The sequence below is a fragment of the Xiphophorus maculatus genome, chromosome 6 (genome assembly GCF_002775205.1).
Source record: "Xiphophorus maculatus strain JP 163 A chromosome 6, X_maculatus-5.0-male, whole genome shotgun sequence".
NCBI classification, from domain to species: domain Eukaryota; kingdom Metazoa; phylum Chordata; class Actinopteri; order Cyprinodontiformes; family Poeciliidae; genus Xiphophorus; species Xiphophorus maculatus.
In genome coordinates, this window is record NC_036448.1 from 662,540 (window position 1) to 689,478 (window position 26,939).

The 26,939-nt window shown below is 37.3% G+C and overlaps 1 protein-coding gene across 1 annotated transcript; it reads right to left on the bottom strand.

Moving 5' to 3' along the window:
- Positions 1–4,476: 4,476 nt before the first annotated feature.
- On the bottom strand, positions 4,477–24,993 carry exoc3 (exocyst complex component 3). Its single transcript, XM_005809213.2, has 16 exons — positions 24,862–24,993; positions 24,278–24,436; positions 20,070–20,289; positions 19,812–19,984; positions 17,607–17,819; positions 16,841–17,019; positions 16,545–16,661; positions 14,402–14,519; positions 12,576–12,701; positions 9,880–9,980; positions 9,677–9,787; positions 8,860–9,001; positions 8,494–8,616; positions 8,182–8,343; positions 6,061–6,182; positions 4,477–5,138 (listed from the first exon to the last, which is right to left on the bottom strand). Exons 2-16 carry the CDS (start codon positions 24,419–24,421, stop codon positions 4,937–4,939), a joined length of 2,253 nt encoding a protein of 750 aa, XP_005809270.1. The 5' UTR covers positions 24,422–24,436; positions 24,862–24,993; the 3' UTR covers positions 4,477–4,936.
- Positions 24,994–26,939: the final 1,946 nt, after the last annotated feature.

The following is a 26,939-nucleotide window of genomic DNA, read 5'->3' on the forward strand; positions in this document are numbered from 1 at the left end:
CGAAAAGTGAAACAAACATGCCACAGATTGATCTGTATGTTTATAATTTCATCTGTTTTATTTTTATGAATTCTGCTCTGTCTTAAACCTCAGCCGGTCGCTCAGAACAAGCCAGGTTCTAGTTCTGCTTCTTCCTGTTAAAACGGAGTTTTTCCTCTTTATCGTCACGCATGCTCAGTATGAGGGGAAGCTGTAAAGTCCACAACACAACGCAAACGATTGTCTGCTGTCACTTCTGTGTTCGTCCAGGAGGAGTGAATTCTGCAAATCAATGACTCGATGCAATCTATCTAGATAGAAACATTTTAAAATACTTTCAGTAACAAACTTTGCGCTTAATGTACTGAAAGTGCCTTGAGATGACGTTTGTTGTGAAATAAATGGAATTGAAGTGATTAATTTCTCTCAGGGCTGCACAGTGGAGCAGTTGCTTTGAAACAAGAAGGTTCTGGGTTTGAACCCCAGTCAGGTCTCTCTTTGCATGGACACACATGACTTTTGCATGCAGCAGTCATTGGGAGTCATCCGTGTCTATCTGCACTGATGCTGCAGATAGACACCAGCTTCATCAAGTCAGCACAACTGAATGTGGCAAATGCCTGAAAACTCGGACATTTCTTTCCGAGGCTTCCTTCAAGTTTTATGGAAATCCTCCTTTATTCTCCCGTAGGACCTGGTACCGGCCCACACGCCAACTGCTTTAATGAGCATGGTGTCAGTGATGGACTAGTCAGAAAACTGTCCCTCAGAGAGCAGGCCGATGGGCAGAACATGAAAAATGATCAAGTCAAAATCAACAAAGACATAAGAAATGATCCCATGTTCAGCTTGTTACATCTGCCCTGCTTCATTAATGATTTGAAGGTTCGCAGTGCTTTCTGTGGTTCTGTCCTTGACAAAACCACTAATGAAAGAAAACTTTTGAACCACTTTGAATAATAAACAAAACATGACTACATCATCTGTTATCGGAGATCAAATTGAAATTTTTGCTTTTACAGCAAGAAGTTGTAAAAGCCTCTTTGAAGGCATCAAATGCTTTTATGTTTTTTAGGCTGGTAGCCCTAATGAAAAAAATACTTTAATATATTTCAAATATACTTACATTTGTGTAAGTACATTTTAAGTGTACTAAATATATACAAAGTATACTAAAAGTATGATTGTACCTGTTTTGGCATTATAACTTTAAACACTCTTAAATATAATTGTACCAAAATACACTTTTAAGAAATATATGAAATAAAAGTAAGCTTTTATTTAATATGAAAGTATATATTTTCAAAATATGTATACACTTACTCAAGTGTATATTTAAAATATCTTTAAAATATCTGTCAAAGATATTTTGTGCATATTTTAAAATATATGCTCAAAACAGAATTTTTTAACATTCACTTAACGTTTACTTTAAAATTTGAAAATCACCATAAAAAGAAGAAAAATCATGAATTCGCCATTTTTACTCGCATAATATTGCTTTAAAAGTAGAGAGGGCCTTGATAATAGTTAGTAGTTTTGGTAAATTGAAGGTGGTGACGTCCTAGTCCAAGTTAGACAGTAACACAACAGGACAAGAACCGGATGGAAATGAAATGTGGGTCACGAAAGGAACCGAAGAGACGAAGGCTGCTAACATGTTTCTAGCTGGTGGTAAGTTTGATTAAAATGATAAACAGTACAGTACAGATAAAAACAAACTTACGTTGGTTTCAGAAATAGTTATTTTATCAATTTTATTGTGACTTTTATTATTACTTTAACAATCATTCAGCTTCATGTTATAACTGCATGGAGGTTCTGTTTGTTGCGACTTAATATAGTTTTCTTCCTAAAATGGTTTTAATTAAGCTCAGTATCCCAAAGAGACTTTGATATTGTGAGGCCGTTGTTATAACTCGTTCATCATTGTTTTTATCTTCAACATATTTTTGCTGTCTAAGCAAATTCAGATGAAAGAGGAAACCAGGGATCAGGAATTAGAAAATCTAAAGACATCGTCTTCATGGTGGAAGGATTTTTATTTTTTTACACTGAGCAGCTGGCCACATTTCTATCAACAGTAAAAACTGGTGTGTTTCCAACACTAACTGCTTAATAAACATGATTTCATTTAAAAATAATTGGACAGAATTTATTCCCCTTGTTAATCTACCATTTGTCTCTCATATATTTTATTCATTGTTAGCTTTCAGTGTCCAGGGTGAATTCTGCCTCTCATCTGATGACTGCTGGAGATGGGCTTTTAAGGTAGCTTTTAAGGTAGCTTTTAAGGTAGTTTTTCTCCCTTAAGTTCACATTTAAACCAACTTAATAGAATCAATAGATTCTATGATATTACTGACTATTTTTTCTACTTCTAACATAAACAGGCAATTAAGTCACTCAGAAATGTTTTTTCACTCCGGTCCCAATCATCATCAGTTCTGATGATGTCACATACATAGCGAGTCCACAACATCCTGAAATTGTAAGTTTGACTTTTTCCTTTGCCATTTTTCTGTACTCTGATTAATTTCTCTATTGTTTTATTCTTTTTTTGTAGGTTTCTGTAAAGTGCAGTGAATGGGAATGTTCTGTTGTTAATCCTCACTGTTCATAGGAAGGAGAAATGTCAGTTTGTCTGCAGTAACACTGGAATACTGTGACGTTGTATTAAAACAATATTCTGTCCTTGGTGAAACATTTTTCACATTTCCTCTAAAGTGTATCTGTTGTTTTATTGTACCAATTTTCATAAGCATGTTGTCTGTAAACTTTGAATATATTGACAATTTGTACAATTCTGTGATAGTATATTGGCGAAGTACTCTTGATAAATGTGGGTAACACTTTATTTGACGGGGTGTGCATAGGACTAATATGATACTGTCATAATAAACATGACATAACACCTGTTAGGAACATAGTAACAGGTGTTATGAAGTGTCATTCAGTAAATAATGACACTTTTAATGAGAAGTTGCTTTAAAAGTTAGATTAGAAGTCCATCAAAAGTGCCAATTTCGCATTATTTTGTAAATAATGTAAATAACAGTCATAGACATTCATAAAGACTCCTTCAAGTTTATGACAGTGTCATATGTGTCTTATGCACACCCCATCAAATAAAGTGTTACCAAAAAGATAATATATTAAAAACACAATGTTATTAGTATGACCTGGAAAGTGTGTTGTAATTGATCATTCTGTGTTCTGGTAGCCTGAATGGGAAACAAACACTTTCTAACCAAAACACACCAGAGACAAAGTGAGACATTTTTTGGTACACAAGCTTTGTTGTTCTGCTTAACTCTTTGGAGATTAAGATGCAGTAAGCACATAAGCATATCATAATGCAGCTGAAAGTACATTATGCTGTTCTAACATACATACACACAAATATATCAGGTGCTTGCTGCAAGTATTGATTTTATGAATTTTAAGTCAAATTAAAGTGTTATTTATATATATATATATATATATATATAAATATATACAATATATATTTATATATTTTCCTTTCATTTTAGTCTTTAAAGTTCCAGAATTTGCACATAAAATTGTTTCTCCATCAGATGACTTTATCAGTAATGTTTTTAGATGACTATGTTTTACTTGAATAAAAATATATTAAAGTAGTGCTACTCTTACTTGAGAACCATTTCTGGATACTCTACGCACCACTGGTAAGGACAATGTTTAAAGGATGAATTTGCAGTTTTTTCACCACAATGTTTAATGGCATAATGGTCATAAAGCAGTATACAGTGCAGAGTATGTGTCAGATTCATGTGTGATTAACCACTAAAATAATTTATCTTCATAATAAATATCAAATTGCATGTCTTAGCCCTGGAGTGTTTAGTTCCTCTTCTTTTGGTTTTTCAGTCTGGGTCGCCACAGCACATCACCTTCCTCTGGCTCATCCTGTCCTTTGCTTTTTCAGCTTAAGATCCTGCTTCAGGATTCTGTTTCCAATGTACCGGTACCCACTATTTTTTTTTCAGAACATGTCCAAACTATCGCCACACAGCCCTGCCCTCCAGGACTAACAGCATGAGAGACAACAATGTACCCATTAGGTAAAATAAAGGTTAATTTTGCTTTGCATTGTCTGTACCTGATGACAATGTTATAACGTGATCCAATTCTGTATTGAGTGAATATGGGTTTTCATTATTCAGCCTATTATTGCTGTAAGGTGTTTTGAAATCTCCTATGGGGCCCAAAGGTCTCTGCACGGCTGCACGGCGTGGACAACATTTTAATTTCCCGTTGGGATAACATTCTTCTGAACTGAACTAAAAAACAAAAGAGACACTGACTAAAGTGGTCAACAAAAACAATAGTTAATAACTGAATATTAGAAATTGAAACAAATGAAAGAATTAGAAAATACAGACAAAAAAAATATATAATTTATACAAGGTCAAAAGCCAAAGAGGTAGTAGATTCATTATTCCTGAGTTTAGGTTCGCTATGAGACCAGTAGGAGATTAGTCATATCTAATTTATTGAGGACTAACAATAAAATACAAAGAAAACAAATTACAATTTTGTAAAAACCGTTAACAGAAATGTTAAAGAGCTGCTTTCTTCACCTTCTAACATCTACCTTCTGTTGTATTTTTGAGTCAGTACATCAACAACAGAGAACCAACAGATGCAGAAGTACAAGTTTGTGATTAAGCCGAATGCTAACACTAACAGTGTAACATGACATAAACTAGCAGGAACAGAGGAGCCTGTTAAAAGAATTTATTAAATAAGGACAGTCCAGTTTAGTAATCAGCGTTTATTGGTTTTTAAAAGAAAACATGGGATGAGTTTGATAATAAAGCAAAACAGAAAGAGTAACAGGAGAAGCCGACGAAGCTTAAATCACACCGGATTTAGAAAAATAGGTTTCTTTGTGCTGCTGTGATTCAACGTGGTGGTGTCAGGCCGTCTGGCTTTATTTGAGCAGCTTTGCGGTTGCCATGGAAGTCATAGAGGTCATGGTTGTAGTGATGGTGGGCACAGTAATGTCTTTGAATATGGGCTGTGTGGTACCAGAGTAGGACACTTTGTTCTCACTGAGGGTCCCGATGATCATCTGCCTCATTTCTCTGCTGGCGTCCCCGCGGACAGCCAGCAGTGCCTGGATGTGATCCTCCCTGCAGACACAAAATGGTTATATTCAGATGGTTCTTACCAGGACCGGTCTAGAGCTGGTCACTAACAGATGTAGACTGAAATGATTCCACTAGAAATGAAGGACTGGTTCCATTTTGTTCCACTCAACTGAAACAGCACTTCTTAATCTAGAATGATATTTTGATGCAGCCTGGCACAGGTAAACGTTCTACTGCTCATGTTGGACCTCACGTCAGCTTTTGACACAGTTGACCATGCTTTGCCCATGCCCAACTCCTCAGCCTATCCTGCTGGTGTTTCACGTTCTACTTTAAAATGGTAGTCCTCTTACTTGTCTGTTGGATCAACCTTCTTATACAGACTCCATTCCTGTCTTATTCATTTTGGCATTCCACAGGCCTGTGTTCTGGAGCCATTGTCATTTCTGCTCTATTTGCTCCCTCTTGGTCAAACACTTTAATCATTTAAGGACATTTTCTATCATTGTTATGCTGATGATATCCAGTTGTAAATGTCTTTTCTTCCAAATGGAGACCATGTGATTCCCTAGTGGGTGTATGGTTCAGTAAATGGAAACCAAGGTTTGAAGCTATCACTGTTTCCCAGCTGCTGAACTGATTAGTTCCATACTTGCTAAAAATAATGTTTTATTTATTTACAGTGTTTTAGATAGAAAAATTCAAAGATCAATAAACTGAACCTTGGATAGATGTGTGGTTGACCTATAACCTCTGTAACGGTGCTAAAATCTATCAAAACATAGATCGATGCCACAGAGATCCTTATTTTACCTGTAGTAGACGGGGCATCATCTTGGTTTGGTGGCAGCAGTGGCAACTGTAGTTTTCTGTTATAAACAGCAGTAACTATACGCTATATGTATAGTGCAGCTCTAAGCATTGCAGATGGGAAACAGGAAGAATGTGCATGTGCTGTGCCCACCTGATATCAGGGTATTTGGAGACCAGAGTGGTGACTTCCAGGAAGAGCAGAGTGGGGTCAGTCAGCTTGAAGACTTCAGCGATGGCAGTGATGGAGCCACAGAGCCGGTCTGTGTCCTCACCCTGCAGGTAGAGAGCCTGTTTAATGCTTCCTGCAGAGAACCCTCCTCAGCCACGGTTAGTGTGTGAACAGCCTGGTAATCTGCTTTATTGAAAAAGTGTTTCTGGACACACACACACCCAATCAATAATCAAAGGTAATCTTAAAATTGCATCGAGGTTTACAAAAACCCAAGGCTCACTCACTGCACGTGAAACAATAATGGGAGACAGGAAGGTCATTTTCATATCAGGACATGAAAATGGAAAGCTATCATGAAATCCAAGGGGAAACATCGCAAACTTCACAAGTCATCTCGTTGGAGGCAGTTGGAGGTTATATGTTTTGGACTAGTCCTTCAATAATAATTCTTATTGAAAAGAGGTGTCTAATGTTTAAGGAGCATTTTTCAAACCGACGTTCCAATCCGACATTCTGCTCTTCTGGGACAAAGTAACGCACAAGGAACAATACTCGTTTCAGATGCTTCCATCCTTAGAACAGCTGTCAGGAAAGCCATTACCTATTCTATTATAGTAGATATACAGTACTCTATCAATATTCAGTATGGTTTTTATTTATTTTTATTTTTCACTGTTGAATTTGTTTTTTTAATTTTACTTTATTGTATTTTACATTTCAAATGCTGTAATCTTTCTCAGGGAAGGGACATTTTTAACGGTTGTTTCACTTATGCACAGTACCACTTTGTTTCTGAATAGGTCACCAGCCCGTCACAGGGCAACACAGAGACAGACAGGACAAATATTCATGCACACACACACTCACACAATAAGGAGAATTTAGAGAGGCCAATCAACCTGACGGTCATGTTTCTTTGACCGGAGTCTTTCTCCATGCAGAAAGATCCCGGACCTTTTTGCTGCAAGACAACGGTGCACATTAGGTTTAATGTGTCAAAGGAAATACAAAATAGATAAATAGAAATGTAAACTAATTCGGCTTACATTAAGCAGTCTGAAATCAACTACCAAATGGAAAAAAAAATACATAAACACAAATTAAACTGTTGTGGTTCAACAGAACATTAGTTTTATAAGATGTTAAGATGTGCATTCTTAAACAAAAACAGAGGTAAACAAACATTATGTGCAAAACTAAGAATCTTGTTTTAATATAAAAGGAAATCTTCCTTTTAAAAATGCTCAACACCAAAATGTATGTCACATAAAATCCCTGCAAACAATAAAATCTTGTACACGCTTCCTAATGACTTGGAACTTTGTCCTAAGCTTCCAGTTAACAGGTTCATTCAGTCTGTGTTGAGATGAGAGGTGAGCTGACACAGAGCTGAGCTCCGAGTATGGGAGCTGCAGCGGCCAAAACAACTACGCTTCTGCATATTCTTACCTTATCACAGATGGATGAGAAATTCAGTTCAGTCCAGACTATAAACCAGTCTTTTTCTTTGTTTTTATGGCAGTTGGTAAACAACTATAGGAAGCATCATCACATGTCTCCAGCCATGTTTGCCTTCACCTTTACAACTTAAGTATCGCTGCATCCGTGATGATATTTATGTCATGAAATTAGCATATCACCATAAAGTTTATCTTCCCGGGCAAGTCTTTTGTACCAGTATTATTGGGAATGATATGATATGGTCCAGTCTTAAATGTAAAATTGCCTTCTTTGAGAATCAAATAAAATTGAAAAAAAGTCATTATGAGAAAATGGCTTGAGTAAAAAATAACCGCAATAAAGGTTGAAATAGTCCATGATATCTTCAAAAGAGCAAGGATCACTTTCTACATCAGAATGCAAAAGTATATATGTTTGGAAAGATTGAAAGGAAGGACTGAGGACAGAAAACACAAGAACAGATTGGGTCTAAAAGAGTTGCACTTTAATTCAAAGTGCTCTTACTGGAGGCACACTCCAGTGTTCATTTGTCTTTTTCTTTCATTTTTGCCCACCCCTTGTTTTTCTCAGTTTTGTATATGTATATAAAAACATTCTTAAAGTAAAGAATTAAAACAGATCCTGGAGCAGTGAACTCACCGCTGCCAGTTTCTTGAAGAGGAACTTAAACTGCTCTGCTTCTTTGATCATCCTCTCTGCTCCCTCTTTCCTCTCATCAGCATTTTTAAAGGTGATTCGTTTCTGCATCACTGCTTTCAGGTACTCCACCACCACCCTGCGCAGGGCCTCATTGGTCATGTCCTGGACACAGCACATCCAGCAGGTCAAAGGTCATAGTACTCACAGAGCTTCTTAACAGGGACCTTACCTGGTTGGGTTATATCTGACTCATCCAATGCAAACATTTAATTTAGTACTACAGAAGACCTTCCGTGTGCAGCCTCGCCGTACCTGATTGAAAGGTTTCTTGACCTTGTTGAAGTCATTGAAGTAGTCCTCCACCGTCACACAGATGGTATCCACAGCATGAGAACCTGCCAGCCACTTCCGGGTCAACAGCTCATTCAGGTGACTCTGGTTAACACAAAACCATAGTCAAAGAAGTCACATAAACTGGAAGCATCGGGATGGGAGCAGAACAAAGAAGTCAGAGAGCGTGCCACAGCAGCAGTTGTGTGAGGGAAAGGGATAGTTGGGTGAGGTGACAAAGAAACTGAGTTGTTTCTCTGCATGAAGCTTCATTAGATCCCTCTACCTCTTAATGAATAGCTTAGTTGTACAGTCAGACTAGTTCAGTTTGATGCCAGTAAGTCTTACTTCAAGGTCTAAGAAGACTTCATCCAGCAGAAACTGACAGCCTTCCTTCACAACCTCACCGAGGGTCCTCTCGATTGCAGCGTCACTATCAAAGGGATCCAAAGCTTGAGAGTACTTCCTCTTCAGACTGTTGATGGACTCCCTGAGGAACCCAGATGAAAACAATCACTGACCCTGAAAAGCCACAAGTATTCATAACCATTAAGAGTGGAGTGGGACCATAAGATCATCTCTAAACTGTGCCGATAGTATTCATCTTCACTGAATACTATCTGAGGAAGCTGTAGCCAGTGTGAAATGTGGAAATGCTCAACATAGGAAATGCAAGACTTATTTTTAAGTTTTGTAAAATCAAGAACTCTTGATTATAGCAAAGTTTCTTTGACTTTCACTTCAAGATGGAAACTGTGACTACTAAACTGTACATGAATAACTGTACATGTGATCTTACTGGTGGAGTTTGTTATCAAGGACATATTACACAAAAAATAGGAAAACAGTGTGTGGTGAAAAGCTTGACTGGCCGGTAAAAAAATTTCTCCACCAGCCACAGTAGCTGGTGAAGAAAAAAAGATTTATTTAAACCTCTGATTGTGGGGAAAAAAAACAAAACAAAACAGCAACAACAACAAAAAAACAAAACGTTTACCTCTGACCATGTCTGGATTTGTCTTTGCTTGGAATCAATCATGGTAATCTACAATAAGACTCAAAACACAGGACTGCCAAACAGGGAGAGGCCTGAACTGCTGGACTAACTTTACATAATGTAAGAGTAACTAAAAGTTACGTTTTGATGTTTAAACTGAAGTCTTACTTAAATGTCTGACAGTTGTTGACGATGGCGATCATATACTGTATGTAACACTGAGGCAGCTGTCTGTCCCGCAGGTGTTCCTCTTTATAGACTACCACCTCCTCCCGATACCTGTATGGAACGCACATTAGCGCAATATAAATACTGCAGAAATATTTTCATATGAGGTTCAATTACGGTGTTTGAGTATTTGAAGGGAATACCTCATAAGGAAAGAATTCATCTGTTTCAGACAGAGTTTCAGAACCTGCTCCTTGAAGTCCCCATCTATCTGGGCAGCAACTTGCAGATTCTGCTCAAACATCTGGTGAAGATTTAAAGAAAGACATATAACCACCAAAAATGTGACTACTTTACTTTTTCTAAATGTCCCTTGGGTGTGTGCGTGTGTGTATGCATGGTTGCTTGTCCTGTGTTTAATTCTATGTTGCCCTGTAGAGAACTGGCGACTAGTCCAGATGTACTCTGCCCAATGACTGCTGGAGATAAAAACCTCTAAACAACTGCCGTGCCATGTTGGCCCCAATTATCTAACCCTTATCACGCTGAGGTGCCATGCCAGAAGGCTGGGCCATGTTAGATCATTCACAATAACACCGGCAAAGAAATAGATAAAAACTTGTCTGGGAAAATAAACTTTATTGTGATATCCCAATTTTATGGTGGAACAATGTCCCCCCATCATCCATGCAGATAAATTCAAGCTATAAAGGTGAAGGCAGACATGGCTGAACTGCCATAAGAAGAAGGGAGAAGGTGGTCAACTGGTTACAGTCTGGAGTGGACTGAATTTCTCAGAATTATACCTGCGATAAGGTAAGACTATGGACCTCTTGCACCGTGATGTCACAAGTGCAAGATCCCGCCCCCATCGCACTGCTGGAGGGCAAAAACATAGACAATAGCCTCTGTAGTGTTTTGGCCACTGCAGCTCCCATACCTGCCGTTATCTTGTAACAAGGAGCCCAGCTCTGCGTTGGCTCACCTCTCCTCTCAACACAGAAAAAAAAAATTAAAATGACCCATTCAGATACGGTGAAAAACTTTCTGAAACACAAACGTCTTCCCAAAAAATAAATAAATAACTTGAAGCTTAGTGCAAGATTCAGGGCCACCGAGATGTATGAAACAGGACAAATATTTCCTGACTGTTTTGTCTGGAGGAACAAAGATATGAGGCTACTCAGAAACATTGAGAACAAGCTAGCTCTCTACAGCTAGTCAGGTCTGCTAAAACATTTGAATAACTCAATAGAAGCTGGAGTTGAAGGTGCTCATCGCTCCGTGTCCCAAACTAGCTATTGGTTTAGGAAAAATATGAAACAGCACGCTCATTGCTGTTAAAGCAATGAAAACAGTGCTGCGGCAAGGATGCAAGGAGGGGCGAGTATGAAAGCTAAAAATCAAAGCACTGACAGTCATTACTTCATTGGAGAGGTCAGTGGCAGATGGACAAAATGAAAATGAACAAAGCTCCTGATCATTAGGAAGTGTGTGCAAGCTTTTGTTTGCAGGGTTTTTATGTGACATAAAATTGGTAGTTGAGCAGTTTTAAAAGTAAAATAAACATTATTCTTAGTTTTGCACATACGGTTTATGTTCTTTAAAAATACACCATCAGGGGGAAACACTTTTTAACATCCTGTAAAACTAATGTTCTGTTGAACCACAACTGTGTACAGTAATTGGTGTATTTAAATATTTTTATTTTCATTTATTAGCTGATTTCAGACTGGGTTTTTTAAGCCAAATTAGTTTACATTTCTAGTCATCTGTTTTATATTTTTGTTGATGCATTAAAAACATATTGTAATATTTAGTATTTATATACAAACACTTTTTTAAAGTAGTGACTTTAAAAAGGAAAGCAGAAAATGTGGAATATCGTCTGCAATGTAATTTTTTTTCAACAAGACCCAACTCTACCATGACAGACGTTGGAAGTGAGGAACGGGAGTACATCAGTACTCTGGATTGCCTCCAGAGTATTTTTTGCCAGTACTTGGCTTCTACTTGTTCAAGTCAAGCTAGTTCATCTGTGCAGGTAACACACCTGGCCAGGGCTCATAGACAGTTGTGTTTACAAATCTTGGAAGTAGTTGCCTCAGAAGCAGACCATCCGTTATCCCTTCTGACGTTTTTGTTGATTTGATCAAATTACAGAATTTGCTTGAATTCATGTCGCATAAATTACACCACTATATCATTAAGTGCTTCCCGTTGCACAGGAGAAGGCTTGAAAACGTACAAAAGTCTAGATGCTAACCAGTTATTTTGTACACAGTAGGCTACATGATGCAATATTTGATTACATCTTACTAATCTTACTTACTTATGACTGTTAATCTTATCTTGTAAAAAATGTTTGTTGCAAACACGGAGTCCTTACAATTGACTTTCCTCATGAAAAGGCTTATGATAAAATTATATTTGGTTTACATCCTTGTCTGTTTGGGCAGCTGGCAGCACAGCAACCTATGACCACTTTTGCAGAGAATTCAACTGTCTTTCTTTTGACCAGGTTTACAGGAGACAACACGTGTATACTTTGTTTTGACATTATGGCACAGTGGGTCATGTTTTGAAGAACAGGAGGTTACGTGCATAGAGTCAATACAATAGACCTTTTGAAATAGGTGTTAAAAATATTGACCTTTTTTCATAATTTTTCTTAAATGTACTTCATACAACGTCATCCTATAACATAAGCAACAGGGCAGTCAGTCAAAGAGCAGCTTCTTAGAACTATGTTCTCTAGATGTTTTCCCAAGTTGGAGCAACATTTAGAATCTATACAGAAAAATTGATCTGTTATGGACAACAAAATAAGTTGACTGTAAATGAAATCAGGAACAGTATCAAAAGTTCTCCTCCAATGCCATGACAAACTGTGTGTTACCTGAAAGACGATGGCAGGCAGCGTGGTCTGGTAGTATCCATCTTGGTCTGCCTCAGGCTCTGTTTCTTTCAACCAGTCTTTCTTATCCGTTTCCAGGGCCTTCCGCAGCCAACCTGTTATATTAGACTGGAGAGACACACACAATCAAAGAAATATGGACATATTTAATAAAATAAAACACAACTAGTGTAACAACCACTGCTCATCTTAGAGATGTGGGCTATAAAGGAGGCAGCAGTCAAAACGCATATTAAAATCAGTCTACAATGAACTTCAAAAGATTTTACCTTAATTTTTAAGTTTAATTTTTATGCAACAATGCACACATTGAAATTGATATAATTGTAAAAAAAATGGGCTAAAATATGTACACCAAGGTTTCGCCACAGAAAGTTTGCTAAGCCTGGTGGTCGGGGCGCCGAGGCGGTCCAACAGTGGCTCACCATGTTTTTGTATGTTAAGTTGACAGGAAATGTAAAAAACATTGCTGGGTAATTATGTTACTGGAAGATATTGCTGACAATACTTAAACCCACAACTATAGAATCTTAAAAATAAACAAAAAAAAAATACAATTAAAATAAATATCAATTATTTGCACTGCTTTTAAATCCGAATTAAGTCAGCAGTTAGTGAATCTAACAGCACAGTGTAAAGTTGATCACATTCACTACATCTCGTTGCTTGTACTTACGACAGTGCAATGACGATAAAGTTGAATTCTACTCTATTCTATTCTAACCAGCCCATGCCATAAATGAACTAAGCAGCTGCTTAAGGCCTCCCAGTCCTTCAGGGCCTCCCCAAAATGCTAACATTTTAAGACAGACTTTAACATAGCATTTTAACATTAATTTATTGAGAATGTCAATGCTGTTAAAATTTAATTGTTTCAGCATCGATAAAAGATTTTAAATCGTTTAACATTTAAATTTAAAATTTTAAGGAGATGGCAAGTTTACTTTGTAAAAGTAAAAAAAAAATCTTCAGTTAGTTTTGTTACCATAGCAACAATCTGATGCTATGAGTTTAATCTGAGTTTGAGCTCTGTTTCTTCACAAATACATCTTAGTAAACTACAATGATCACTAATTGCTTTTTAGGTTGGCCAATTAAACTAGGCCCCTTGGGCGTGCTGTGGTGGCGTAGGGGATAGCGCGACCCACGTTTGGAGGCCTTGAGTCCTCAACGCGGAATCGTACCCGCGACGACCGCGTCGCGGAATCGTACGGCCGCGTCGGGGAGAAGACATGCGACATTTGCCGCATGTCTTCTCCCCTCTTCTTCCCCCTGTCCTGTCAGCCTACTTTCATATAAGGGATACTAGAGCCCACAAAAGACCCCTTGGAGGGGAGAAAAAATGTAAAAAATAATAATAAACTAGGCCCCTCTCCCAGATTTTACTAAATCCAAGTTGAAATGCTGTTAGAGGTGCCGATGTTCTTGGCAGCAAGAGGGACCCCTAAATCAAATTCTGCTCAAGGCCTCATACAACCTTGGACCGCCACTGCAGTCCAGGGTTATCCCATGATGAGCTAAATCCACTGCACTGCGCATCTCTGCTAGATACAGAAGGGCAAATGGAGAGATTTAATTTATGTGGCCGTTAACCTTCCAGCGGGGAAGGTGTATTAAGATTCTTTTTAATAATTTCTAGTCCGGACATATAAACCCAAAATAAAGTTGTCTTTAATTTGAGAAGTTATTTTTATTCCATTTGAAAAGCTCAGCTTTTTGACTCCAAATGATCAGTTTGCCTGTGAACTGGAATTGCAAACCCAGCAGAATGTCTTTTAGTGTGACAGGTGTGTGTGTGTGAAGCTTACAGTAAACGTCTTCACATATTTGCTAAGCAGGTTATCCACTACTTCCTGTGGCAGCAGCGGTTCAAGCTGATTGATGTCAAATTCTGAACACAGATCTGGATGCCCCATCATTTCCACGCTGTATAGCAAGAAGATATCCAGAGTGTAAAATGTTAAATACACATAAATAAACATAAAATAATTCATGTACATGTGTAATTGTAAGTTACTACAACAAAGCAGGGACTAGAAATGATAAGCAGAATATGGATTTGTGTTGCAAGTTTAAATGGGTTTGATTTTTTTCTATTATTGTTTTTATTAGGATCAAATGTTACAATCTCTTCTGTGTACAATTCAACTTCCACCTCACAGATTGAGTGTCAGACCAACATTTGCTAATCCAGGTACCCCCACCCCTCTTTTTTTTCTTTTTTTTTTTTTTTTTTACAATAAAAGAACAAATGTAACAACGCAAGTAGGGGCTTGACCCCATTCTTCTTGTTTTTGGAGGAAACACAATCAAGTGTGTAAGTTTGCCAGAATCAAAACAGGGATACATTACTATATAACATGACAGTAATTTCATGTGACAAGACATTTAATCCATGGGGATTACTGGTTTTACAGTTTGTCCATTTTGACCAGATCCTGAAAAATTATTCCATTCAACCTTTAACAGAGAATGATAACTTCTCTACAATGCAAATGTCCAGTACAATTTTGAAGCAGTCAACTGTAGGTGCTTTAAGTTTGAACCATTTCCTAGTGATTGTCTTTTTGCTTGCTGCCAGTAGTAACACTTTTTAATCTTTCAGAGAGCAGTTATCAAATGGAATGTCTCTTAAGTACAGGGCTTCACATTTACAGGGGATTCTCTCAGTAAAGATGTTGTATAAGTGATCTCATAACTACTCCCACTATAGTTTAATCACTGGACAACCCCAGAAAATATGACAATGACTGGCCTCAATTGTTCCATAGAGTCTCCAACAGGTGTCTCCACTGCCCTGATGTTTTTTCTGAGTTGGGGTTACAAAATATCGAACAGTGTTTTGTAACCCCAAATATTTGGCCATACAGTATAATTTGTCGAGCCTTTCCCAGCCTTCAGATGAGATGATTACATTTTATTCTTTCACCCAGCTGTTTCTCATGTAGTCTGTATCACCTTGTTTAGATGCCAGAATATAGTATAGAAACAAATTTCATGCATGAACCTGATTTCAACAAAGACAAAAAAACATTAAAAATAAAAATCTTGGTATGGCTGTTTCCTATTTGTCTTGTGTATTTTGATTAAAATATGTCCTAACCTGCAAATATCTGAAGAAGTCATCCTTTTCCAACACATTAGACACATTTCTCAAAACACTGAAATGTCCCCTTTGGGAAAAATAAAAAGTTAATCCATCCTTTAAATATCCCGTCATTCTTAGTCTTAGTTTAAATCAGGGGTCTCAAACTCGCGGCCCGCGGGCCAACTGCGGCCCTCGGGATGATAGTTTGTGGCCCCCGCCTTAATATGAAAGTTTAATGTTAGTGCGGCCCGCGAGTTTGATATAATTGGCACTTTTCAGTGTTGTGTGCGGAGCTGAACGAACTTACCAATCACAGTGGAGTATATTGCTCTCGGGGGCGGGACATCGGCTGGGCCTATTTGCATTTTTCTATTTCTATTTCCTCCGTGTTCTAGGTCCAGTCCTCCATCTTCTCCAGCCGTCACTCTACTTCATTAATTCTTGCGTTCACTTTTCTTATTTCCTCTTTGATAGTTGAAAGTTGATCTTTGTTTTCCTGGCAGAACCCTATCAGCTAACATTTCCAGGCTAGTCATTCTGCCCTTAGGTCCTACTACCTTAATAAGCTAACTTAAGTTAACTTAACTTAATAAGTTAGATGTAACTTTTCTGTCTGTATCTTTTTGTCCTCTTTTCTCTATTGTTATATTGTTGTTTGGGCTTCATTACAGTCTTACACTATTTAACTGCTTTTTGTAATGCAATATTACTAAGCTGAATGGGAATAATTCTGTAATAATTTATCCAGTTCTCGAGAGCCTTTCTACCAACCTACCATCTTTACAGTGTCCGACCAGAACCTCAAATGTTTTTGATTTTTTTAAACATGTATCGTAACCAAAGGTGTTGAGTAACAAACTAACCTCTTATAAGTGTTGAGAACCCATGTCAGCAGTGACACAATTTCATTAGCTTCCAGATCCTCCCAGGCCAGCTCTTTCACACGAGTGGACACAGCGTTGTGATAGAGGCTGAAAAATCTAGACCATAAAAACATCCAGAAATTGAACAATATATTACCATTCAGGGTTATTTCATAAGTTGTTTTTGTTTAATTTAGATTTTCTGACTTAGAGCTTTAAAAAAATCTATTGCTTCTAAATGAAAAGACTATATTGTGCATAGTGCTACAAAGAAGTAAGAATTCCAAATGCGTCACCTGTTGAAGGTGTTGTAGTGTGGGGGGAAGCACTGCACCATGAGATTTTTAACAACAATAAGGTCGTCCAGAACGTATTTCCTGGTTATTTCCAGCAGACGAACAAGCCACATTTTATCAGCCTCTCTGGTCACTGCCTGGGTGCCCTCGATGCGTGTGCTCACAGTACCCTCCAACACCTGATGAGGAGGAGAAGGTCAGATTGAGCAAAAAAGGATGGTGTATGCAAGGAAGAAGAAAAAGGTGGAATAGAAAGACTAAGACTCATTTTGATTTCCACCATTCAAAGTTTCACAAACTCATACACATTTTGACTTTGTATCTGAGTTAAAGTGTTTGTAGTTGTAGAGGTTTAGATTCTACGCCCAAACTACACCAGGTTTCTTGCATGCTCTGGTTCTCAACCCCATTGAGACTGTGCGATCCTCATATTTTTGACTATCAGTTCAGAACTAGGGTCATACATTGACAAAACTGTCACCGGCTTACATATGGTAAGAGATCTCAACAACGGGAATAAAAGAGATGTTAAAGTGGTCCAAGAAAGGACCCTTGTGGATCTCCACAGTTGAGTTTTGTTTGTCCAGATTTATAATTACGAAATGTCCAAAAGTAATCCATGTCTGCCTAAAGCACTGCATTCCAATAAGGGACTTGGAAGTATTTGGACCTAGAAGTAGTTCTCTGAGCCTACCGTTTCAGTAATATTCTTAACTTGAAGGCTTTGAGAAGCATTCATGAGTAAATCCATTTAAGCTCCTCTGACCTGAAACATCTTGTCCTTCCAGTGTTTGGGTCGCCCAGGTGGAATGAAGCCAGTCTGTTTCTTCCGGTCAACCATCCGCCGGTCAAGCTTCTCCTCTCGCTCAATGATACGGACCACAGACACCAACATGGTAGGGTCGCGACGAACAGTTACCATGGACCTCTGCAGTACCATCCACAACTGCTTAGCAAGCTCATCTGATAGTCTTTGTACCTTGCAGAAAAATTGGAAAACATTTATAGAGTTAACACTTATAGAGTTTTTATATCTGGAAATGTTAAAGCCATCAGAACACCCAAACTGGTTTTATCAACAATAATGCAACAATAAAAAAAAATTTCTTCACATAGAGACAACATCAAAACCATTTGAACTGCTTAACCCTCCTGTTATGTTCGTTTCTAGGGTACAGCAAAAATGTTCGTGGGTCAATTTGACCCGGGGAGTGTTTAATCATGCAATAGTGTCAGAAACCAAAAAATTCCTCCAAAACATTTTTGTATCTGATTATTAACTCCAATATTAACCATTTCAATCAATATTTGTGCAATGATGTTTTTTTATTTCTCAGAAATTAAGGATCAATGACGACAACCTACTCATTTACTCATTTGGACATAAAAAATGGAATTTACATTTTTAATGTCCACTGAAAAAAACCTAGACACAAAAAAACTATAAATTTCCTTGAAATTGATCTTTGGTAAATTTTTTTATTTTACACTTTTTTTTTTTCAATGGGTGATCTTTATAATTGAATTTGAGACACACATACTGTTCTGGGTCAAATTGACCTGCTGATTAAAATCAAGACAAATGAGTCATGTAGAGAGTATTTATGTTTCCCCCCACTTCTGCTGAGTGTCACTCAGTGTAGGTGGAGCTTGTCCACGGAAACAGAAAAGATTTCAGTCAAAAGTTGTATGAACACCTGTTTTCTCGCAGTTTCCTAGTGAAGTAAAGAGAGTAGTGAGAAAGTGGGCTTGTGTGTGTCGGGGTGTGCATGTATGTGTGTGGTGTGATGTGTTTGTGTGTGTGTGTGGTGAAGTATGCTTCATAGCTGCAAGGAAACATATAGAAATGGACATTTTTTCATCTTTTTTTGCACCTTAACATGACTGCTGGGTCAAATTGACCTGAACAGTATCTATGTAAAAAGTAGACCTAGGGGTTGGTACAAATGTGTAAAATGAATAAATTTTCAATTTATATGTAGAGTACACCTATTAAGACAAATAGAAAATGTTTCATGCAAAAAAAATACTTCCAACTATTTTTAAACTTTAAAACGGGTCAATTTGACCCAGAACATAACAGGAGGGTTAACCCTCCTGAGATTTAATGGTAATGTGGTCTCTCTGACAGCTGACAACAGCTTCTCTCTGTAGTAGTTCTTCACTAGGTTGGCAAATATTTCTTGCAGTGTATGAGCCTATTCTTCCATGGCAAATCATTCCATCTCATCTAGGTTGCATGGTCTTTAAGCATTGTTGGGTCTCCAGTAATGATGGACTGAACAACAAGGAATGTACTGTAGATACTGGTTTAAAAACAAAAATACACTGCATTAACCTACTGAGTTTTAGGAGGAAAAGGAGTTTTACTGCATGAAAGTGTGACATGTTAACTAAAACCCATCTGCTGAAGGGCAGCTTCTTTTCACAATGGCTGTTGTATTGAAGAACACCTGTTTTTTGGACCCATCAAGCAGACTGAACAAATGCCTTCTGTGCTTAATGCAGAAAGTTATTGAGTGCCTCCCTTAACATGCTCTATCTGCATCCAATTGAGTTCAGTTCAGATAGACAGTGGATGATCATTCAGGAACTCTCCCTGTATCCACAGACTGTACAGCTGCTGTCTTTTGTTTCTATTCCGTTACACTTCAGAGATATTTCACAGATTTTACTGAGTCTCGAATCCCTTTGTCATCTTTATTTTAATTAACATTTAAAATATTTACATCATTGAATATTAACTGCATAAACTCTGTAGTGAGTGAAACATTGTTAAGATCTCAGTTCTGTTTCTTGATACCAAAGTTGTGAATCATTTCATGTGCATCCTTGACTTCATGACATATCAAGGTGTGTATTGATCCCTCCTTACTATGAAGATTTGTGGAGGTGTGTATTGCTTTTGAGAGTGAAGCAGGATGCTTACTAAAGCTAGCAACATCTTATAATTGCACTTAGCTACACTTACATCTTCAAAGTAGATAGAGATGAGGTTCATGTCACTGGTGTTCTTGCTGTCCATACGATACTGCTCATACATAAGGTCATCGCGAGAGCACTCCAGCTCCATCAGCTTCCTGTGAGCCTGCAGCAGCTCCCCCTGCTCAGTCAGCTGCTGGGTCTCCAGCACTATCTCTGGAACTGAACCCAGAACAATAGAACAGCATACAGAACATTAACCAGATCCAAAACACTCATATTTTAGATTTAATATGACAAAACTTACCAGAGAAAATGTTTTTCAGGTTTTCCACGGCAGCAGCTAGCTGACTGTGCTGAACAACAGCATCCTTCACATCTTTTAGGTTCTCAATAGTGTTGATGCTCTGCCTCCAGTCTTTGCTCACATTAGCCAGAGAGCTCTGGATATCTTTGACATCCAGCAGGGCGGTATGCAGTTGAGTCAATCCTGTGCGAACACCATCCAGCTGAGACTGGATTGCTGCCTGAAAAAAATCACAGAAAACAGAACTAGTTATTGGAACTGTTTAAGGGTGAGTCAAACCTGCCAAAACACAGCAGATTAAACCAAAAATCCGATTAAAAGAGGTTCCTGTATTTCTCACAGCTGCCATCTGCTAGTGTTTAAGCTTAAGTAAACCTGTATAGGAGGGGGTATAACTTTACAGAGACTCGGCAAGATTACTACCATTAACATGTATATGAATACTGACAAAAAAATTACTTATCAGGCTCAACAAAATGAGGAATGACACTGTTTTCCTTTTATGTTGAGAAATAAACATCTGCCTCCAAACACAATAGGTTCTCCTAATGCTAATACAGCCCTAATTCCGCAGATCTTTATCTTGCCTCCATTTCAGTCATAATTTTGCTAGAACTTCAGTGGTGTTACTGTTGTTTTGAAGGTTTTAAATGGCATAACTGAAGCTTTGATAATAAAAAAAACCCCAAACAAACAAAAAAAACAAACAATGCTGACTTTCCCTTTCCGCTAATTTCTCAAAGGCATTTGTTGTTTGTCACAGCCTTTTACATTACAAAAACTCCAAGAAAAGGTTGTGGGTGGCATCAAGTGGTTTGTTCTATGACTTTGTAGTTTTGTGTTTTTTATGTTGTAAAGTACTTTGAAATGCCTTGTTGCTTAAATGCGCTATAAAAATAAAATTTGATTTGATTTTGATTCCTAGCACATTCCGACTTGATTCTTTGAAAAATATACGTTGTTCATTTCTTGCAAAGACATTGACAGAATAATATCTGATAATGTCTTAAAACTTATACATAAGACAAGTTAGCTGAATTAGATCCAACAAATTCAAAAAGTGGTCAAATATATCATTTTAAGATCTTCACATCATCACACTGGACATTTGACAAAAAACATCTCCATCAACCCTACACCAAATTAGTTTGGTGTGTTCCTAATTTCTTAGTAATAAAAGTTTCCAAAGTAGTAACAACATTTCCAAATATAAGAATTAACTACAGATTTAGTTTCCAAACTAGCACAGGTATATTTTAGCTACTTAAGGAAAAAACAAAATTGATAGAACTTATTATTTACAAGAATTTGACGTAAATTTACACCTAACGTTAATCAAATGTTTGTCAGCTGTTGGTTTTTCTCAACAAGCAGTTGAGTCATTCGGGTGGGTACGCACACCCAAACTCTTAATTAGGGTGTTTTAAAAATGTGCTTTTTTATTAGTTTTAGTTTTTATTCATTTTTTTATTTTTATTTATTTAATATCAAAGTAGGAAACACATGGTGTGGTGCATTACATTAATGAAAGGAAAAAGAGAATTAAAAAATAAAATCACAGAATAAACAAAGAAAAGAAAACAAAGTTTTGTGTTTTAAAGGATGAGTATATATTAATCATATGTGGTTCTAATTTTAAATGTCATGTAATTATGACCTGTAAGCACAGAAGAATCTTAAAGAACAGAAATAAAGGCTTTGAAACATCTATGCATGTGTAATTATCTATAACAATGTGTTTCACTTGGTAGGTAAAAATCTTGATATCCCTGTTTCAACAGTGCGTTATTGAAAAGTTCCTGAAATAAATGGACTTTTCAATAATGTTCTAATTTAATTAATGAATCTGTGCACTGAATGAAAAAATCTAAAAAAGAAAAACAGAGTTGTTGTTTCTTGTTTACCTTCAAATGACTAAAATTTTTAAGTAAGGCAAAGTATTACAGTCCTGTTTACCATTATTGACACCCATGATGTTTATGCATTATGGAATATTTACTTAAGGAAATTCATCAAGTATCACATCATATATCATCACCTCAGGTTCCCGCACATACTCCTTAACAGTCAGCCTTCTGACTAACACCCTACTGTTGCCCTTATCTACCCCCAACTGTACCATGCCTGTTATTTTTAGCCTGTAAGATCTCACTTCAGCACGCCTACTTCCTTAGTTAATCATCCTTCTCCTTCCCTTTTCACCGTCTCTCCGCCTTGGAACTCACTTTTCGAGGGAAGACATCTCAAATCAACATTGCAAAATGCTCATCCAAGCTTATCACAATTCACAGCACAGTGCCTTCTGCTGGGGTCTGAGAACCAAAGAACTTTAATTCATTTATGTCAACAAAACTTTTTAATTGCTGTTTTTCTCTGTGTGAATCTCAGGTTGAAATGAAGCCTAGGCATAAATTCAGAGTGGAAGACTCTTCAGCCCCAACTATATCACCCAATCACCATGTCACGTTCATCCGCCGCAGCCTATTGACATTGTTCCATACTTTGTCATAGCCAGTCATCGTTCAGTAATCTGTTTATACGGACCTTCATCAATGGCACCATCTGCTTTCCAGCCGTGCTCTACACATCTCCACCACCTCTATGCTCCCGGCTCCTTCAGCCTTCCATCTTTTCTCCAACCTCCACCACCAGTGTACGGGGGAAGATGTCTCAAATAATCATCACAAAATGCTCATCCAAGCTTATCGCAATTCACAGCACAATGGCTCCAACTGAAAGAAGCTCCTGGTTTTTCCACTATTCTCTGCATGTCACCACAAGGTTTTTTCATTACAGCTGAGCATGATGTGCTCAGCAGATGCACAGTTCCATTGGGTGTCTGCTAATGGCGCTAGTCTGAAGGAACTGAGTGGGGGAAATCACAGGAGAGGGCTGATCTGTGAGGTGGAAGCTAAGCTGGAGACTGCAGCTCTGAGGAGAAGCTGTGTGGAAAAGGCAGCGCTTGGTGAGAGCAAGTGTTCAGACACCCTGGAATGGTTTCCATGGGAGATTCAAAGATTTCTCAAGTAAGTAAAGTTTATTTATAAAGTACTTTTCACAGAAATGAAATCACAAAGCGCTGTACAATAAAAATCAACCTTGAAACAATACAAAACATAAAACCAAGATAAGAAACACAATAAAATCAAGAGATAAAAAACTGGGAAAATAGAAATGTTTTAGTTGCTTTTTAAAAACCTCGACAGAGTCAGAAAAACTGAGCTGCAAGGGCCAACTGCGGGGCCACCGACTGAATGGTTCGGTCCCCTTTAGTTTTTAACAGTGTTCGTGGAACAACCAGGAGATTCAGACTTAGAGAACGAAGACCACAAGCAGCAGAATATTTAGTTACAAACTGACAAAGATAATCAGGAGTGGCTATGTAATGCTCTATATGTCAGCACAAGTACTTTAAAACAAATTCTAAAATCAACTGGGAGACAATGTAGTGAATATAGAACAGGACAAATATGACAGAATTTACTGGATTTGGTGAGAAATCTGGCTGCTGCGTTCTGTATTGACTGCAACCATAAAATTGAGGTTTTATCCAGGCATTACAGTGATCCAGACGAGATGACACGAAAACATGCATGATTTTCTCTAAGTAAACTCTGGAGACCATTTGTCTAATATTAGAAATATTTCTTAATTGAAAGAAACAAATCAAAGATTTCTCAAACATGTAAGACAGAATCAAAGCAACACTACAGGTATGTTTTTGATAAGGGAATAACATAACATTATATAAGCTCAGAAAAGTCTATTTTACATATTACTGCCCTTTTAAACATTTAGCAACGATTATTATTTTAAGGTAGCTTTCTATAGCTTGTTTATGGGAAATTTTGAATTGCAAGTGTGAGGCCAGACACTGCTGTTTCGCGCTCCCCTTTATGTCATCCCTAATATTTTTTTTTAATCTGGCTGAGATCAGGATTGCAGGTCAGAAAAGGTTTTTTTTTGGTAACAAGAGCCCCTCTAAAAACGGTCCCTGAGCTAATCTGGAAAATAACAACAAAAAAACATGATGTTTGGAGGTTATAAGCTAGAATGCTGTCAGTTTTGGCTTTATGTGCCTCAGCATCCACTGATGATGTTAGAAAGGGATGGATTGAGTGCTTGACTCGATATATTGTATATTAGAATAGACTGTTCACACATTTCCAATTCAGTTACAGTGCTGCTGGTTTGATGTGGTGAAGTACCTTAAGTCTGGCCTCCACCGAAGCCTTCTTCCGGGCTTCTCTCCTTCGGTACTGCTCCACTTTATCCAGCTGGTCGGACCTCTGCAGCATGCCGGCCACACGCTGCACTGCAGTCGCTACAGCCTCCCTGCTGGTCTCCTCCATGACGAATATCTGGACCTACGGAGGGAGGGTTGAAATCGCAATTTGGGAATTTTGTCACTTCCACGGGGATCGTTAATAGTTCAATCTGCTGGTAGAAAAGTTTCTTAATCATTGCAGCTACTTCCACTGAGGACACTGAGCAGACTCGGTCTATCTGGGGACTCTGGATCTGATCAGCTGACCACAGCTTTAATGGCGTCAGCAGGTCATCGCTACCAACACCAGAAGAACATTATACTGGCATGTAAGCGAAGGTGACGTAGATTCCCATAGAAAAAATAACAACAGCACAACTTGACTTTGTCAGAAAAACGATAACTGAGAACTGATAAATCAAGAAAGGTCATCTGAAGCTGCCATAGCATCGCTAAGCTAATTGGAGACACGAAGTTCTTGGTGTTTCTAAGCGCTTCTCTACAGGAACCAGGAAACATTCTTACCTCAGCAAGTTACAGAAGAAAATTGGTCTTTGTCTCTACAAATAAAACAATGTTTCACATAGAAACTGCCTTTGTTGTATTGTTGCCTCCTCTTCCTCTTCTGTTAGCTTCTTCTTCTTCTTTAGATTTTGACGGCAGCTTGCATCCATTATTGTTGCACTACTGCCATCTATTGGATCCTAATATCTATACCTCAAATTCTCATAATGATCCCAGTATTTTTTTAAAAATGAAAAATCTTCTTTTTCCCCTCAATACTATTAAACTGATGAACCACATTCTCAAATTTCAATTCCCCATTAAAACCTAATTCCGTTTTTAATAATCTTCTTTGATTTACATATTTTCTACAACTAATAAAAACATGTTCCATCGTTTCTACAGCATCACAGCAACTACATAACCAGTAAGATGTTTTCCCATCTTAAAAAGAGTTGCATTTAAAAAACTGTGACCGGTTCTTATTCTGTTTATAATTATCTCCTCCCTCCTGTTTATTCCTCTAATTTTTACTACATCAACTGTATTTCGTATCCTGTATAAATGCCTTCCATTTATTTCATTATCCCACCTAATTTTCCATAACTTCTTACTTTCTCTCCAAACTATGCTTTTGCCTTCAGATTTAGATAACTTTATTGGCATATCAATATCTTCTTTTTTAATAGCCTCCTTAGCCAACCTATCTGCTCTTTCATTACCCAAAATACCCACATGAGCAGGAGTCCAAAATAATATTAGATTTTTATTTTGTTCACAAATTCTATGATGAACAGCCATAATCTCATATAATATATTTTGATGATTATTTGTACTTCCTCTTCCAATATTTAACAATGCAGATAATGAATCACTACAAACTATTATTTTATTTATATTAGTATCCTCCACCCATTCTAAAGCTAATAATATAGCACATAATTCTACTGCATATATACTGAGATAATTAGATGTTCTTTTTGAAATATTAATCTTTAATTCAGAAATCACTACTGCTATACCAGTCGCTTCATTTTTGGGTTTTTTCGAACCATCAGTATAAATTTGCAAATAATCATTATATTTATTCTGTATTTGATTATAAAATTCTTGGCAGATATCTATTATATTTCTTTCCTTAATATTTGATAGTGATCTGTCTATATTAATATATTTCCATGTCCATGTAGGTCTCAAAGGCCACAATACTGTTGGACTAAATTCTTTGTTATATACATAAAATGTTTTTGCTCTGTCATCCTCAACCCACCCAAAACTATCATTTGTTCCTTTCCTCTTTCCCAACAATTTTCTAATACTTTCTTAACTGGATGATCTTCAGTATGTCCTTTTAAATGTATCCAATAATTAACCACTATCTGTTGTCTTCTGATACATAATGGCATTTCTCCTGATTCTACTTGTAAAGCACATACTGGAGTCGATTTAATTGCCCCTAAACAAATTCTCAATGCTCTAGCTTGAATAACATCTAATTTTTAAATCTAGTTTTAGCCGCTGAACCATACACCACACTCCCATAATCTATCCTTGACCGAATTAGAGACACAAACATTTTTAAGTGATTGAAAACCTGCACCCCATGCCAACCTGCTAAACACCTCATAATATTAAGAACCTTTTTACTTTTCTCCGTAATATGTTCTATATGATTTTCCTAAGTTAGTTTCTTATCAAAAACAGTCAACCCTTTATAATTCTTTCCCTTATGAATACAACTTTTACAACTTATATTTTTTAAGTGCCCTATTCAGTTCTGTTATTGTAAACAACATATTCAATGGATCATTTGTATCTCCCATTTGCTGTAATAATTCCTTGTTCTCTAAAATGGTCTTTTCTCTTCCTATTTTCCCTTCACTAATATTTTCAGAACTATGAATTTTAACTAAATTATTTACCAACATTTTTGCCTTTTCTCTGTCAGTAGTTGCTGTTATTTCTCCATCATTTAATATTGGATATCCAGTCACTCTTTTAATCTCATTCATCCTTTTAATTGTTGCCCAGACCTTAGAAATATCTGTCTCCCTCCCTACTGAATTACAAAAACTCCTCCAACAATCTGTTTTTGCATT

Coding starts and splice junctions, on each gene's coding strand:
- exoc3 (XM_005809213.2), bottom strand. CDS start 24,421: ATGGAGGAGACCAGCAGGGAGGCTGTAGCGACTGCAGTGCAGCGTGTG. Junction 19,985..20,069: donor CCTGAAAAACATTTTCTCTG/GTAAGTTTTGTC, acceptor TTCTGGGTTCAG/TTCCAGAGATAGTGCTGGAG. Junction 6,183..8,181: donor TCTTCAAGAAACTGGCAGCG/GTGAGTTCACTG, acceptor CTCTACCTGCAG/GGTGAGGACACAGACCGGCT.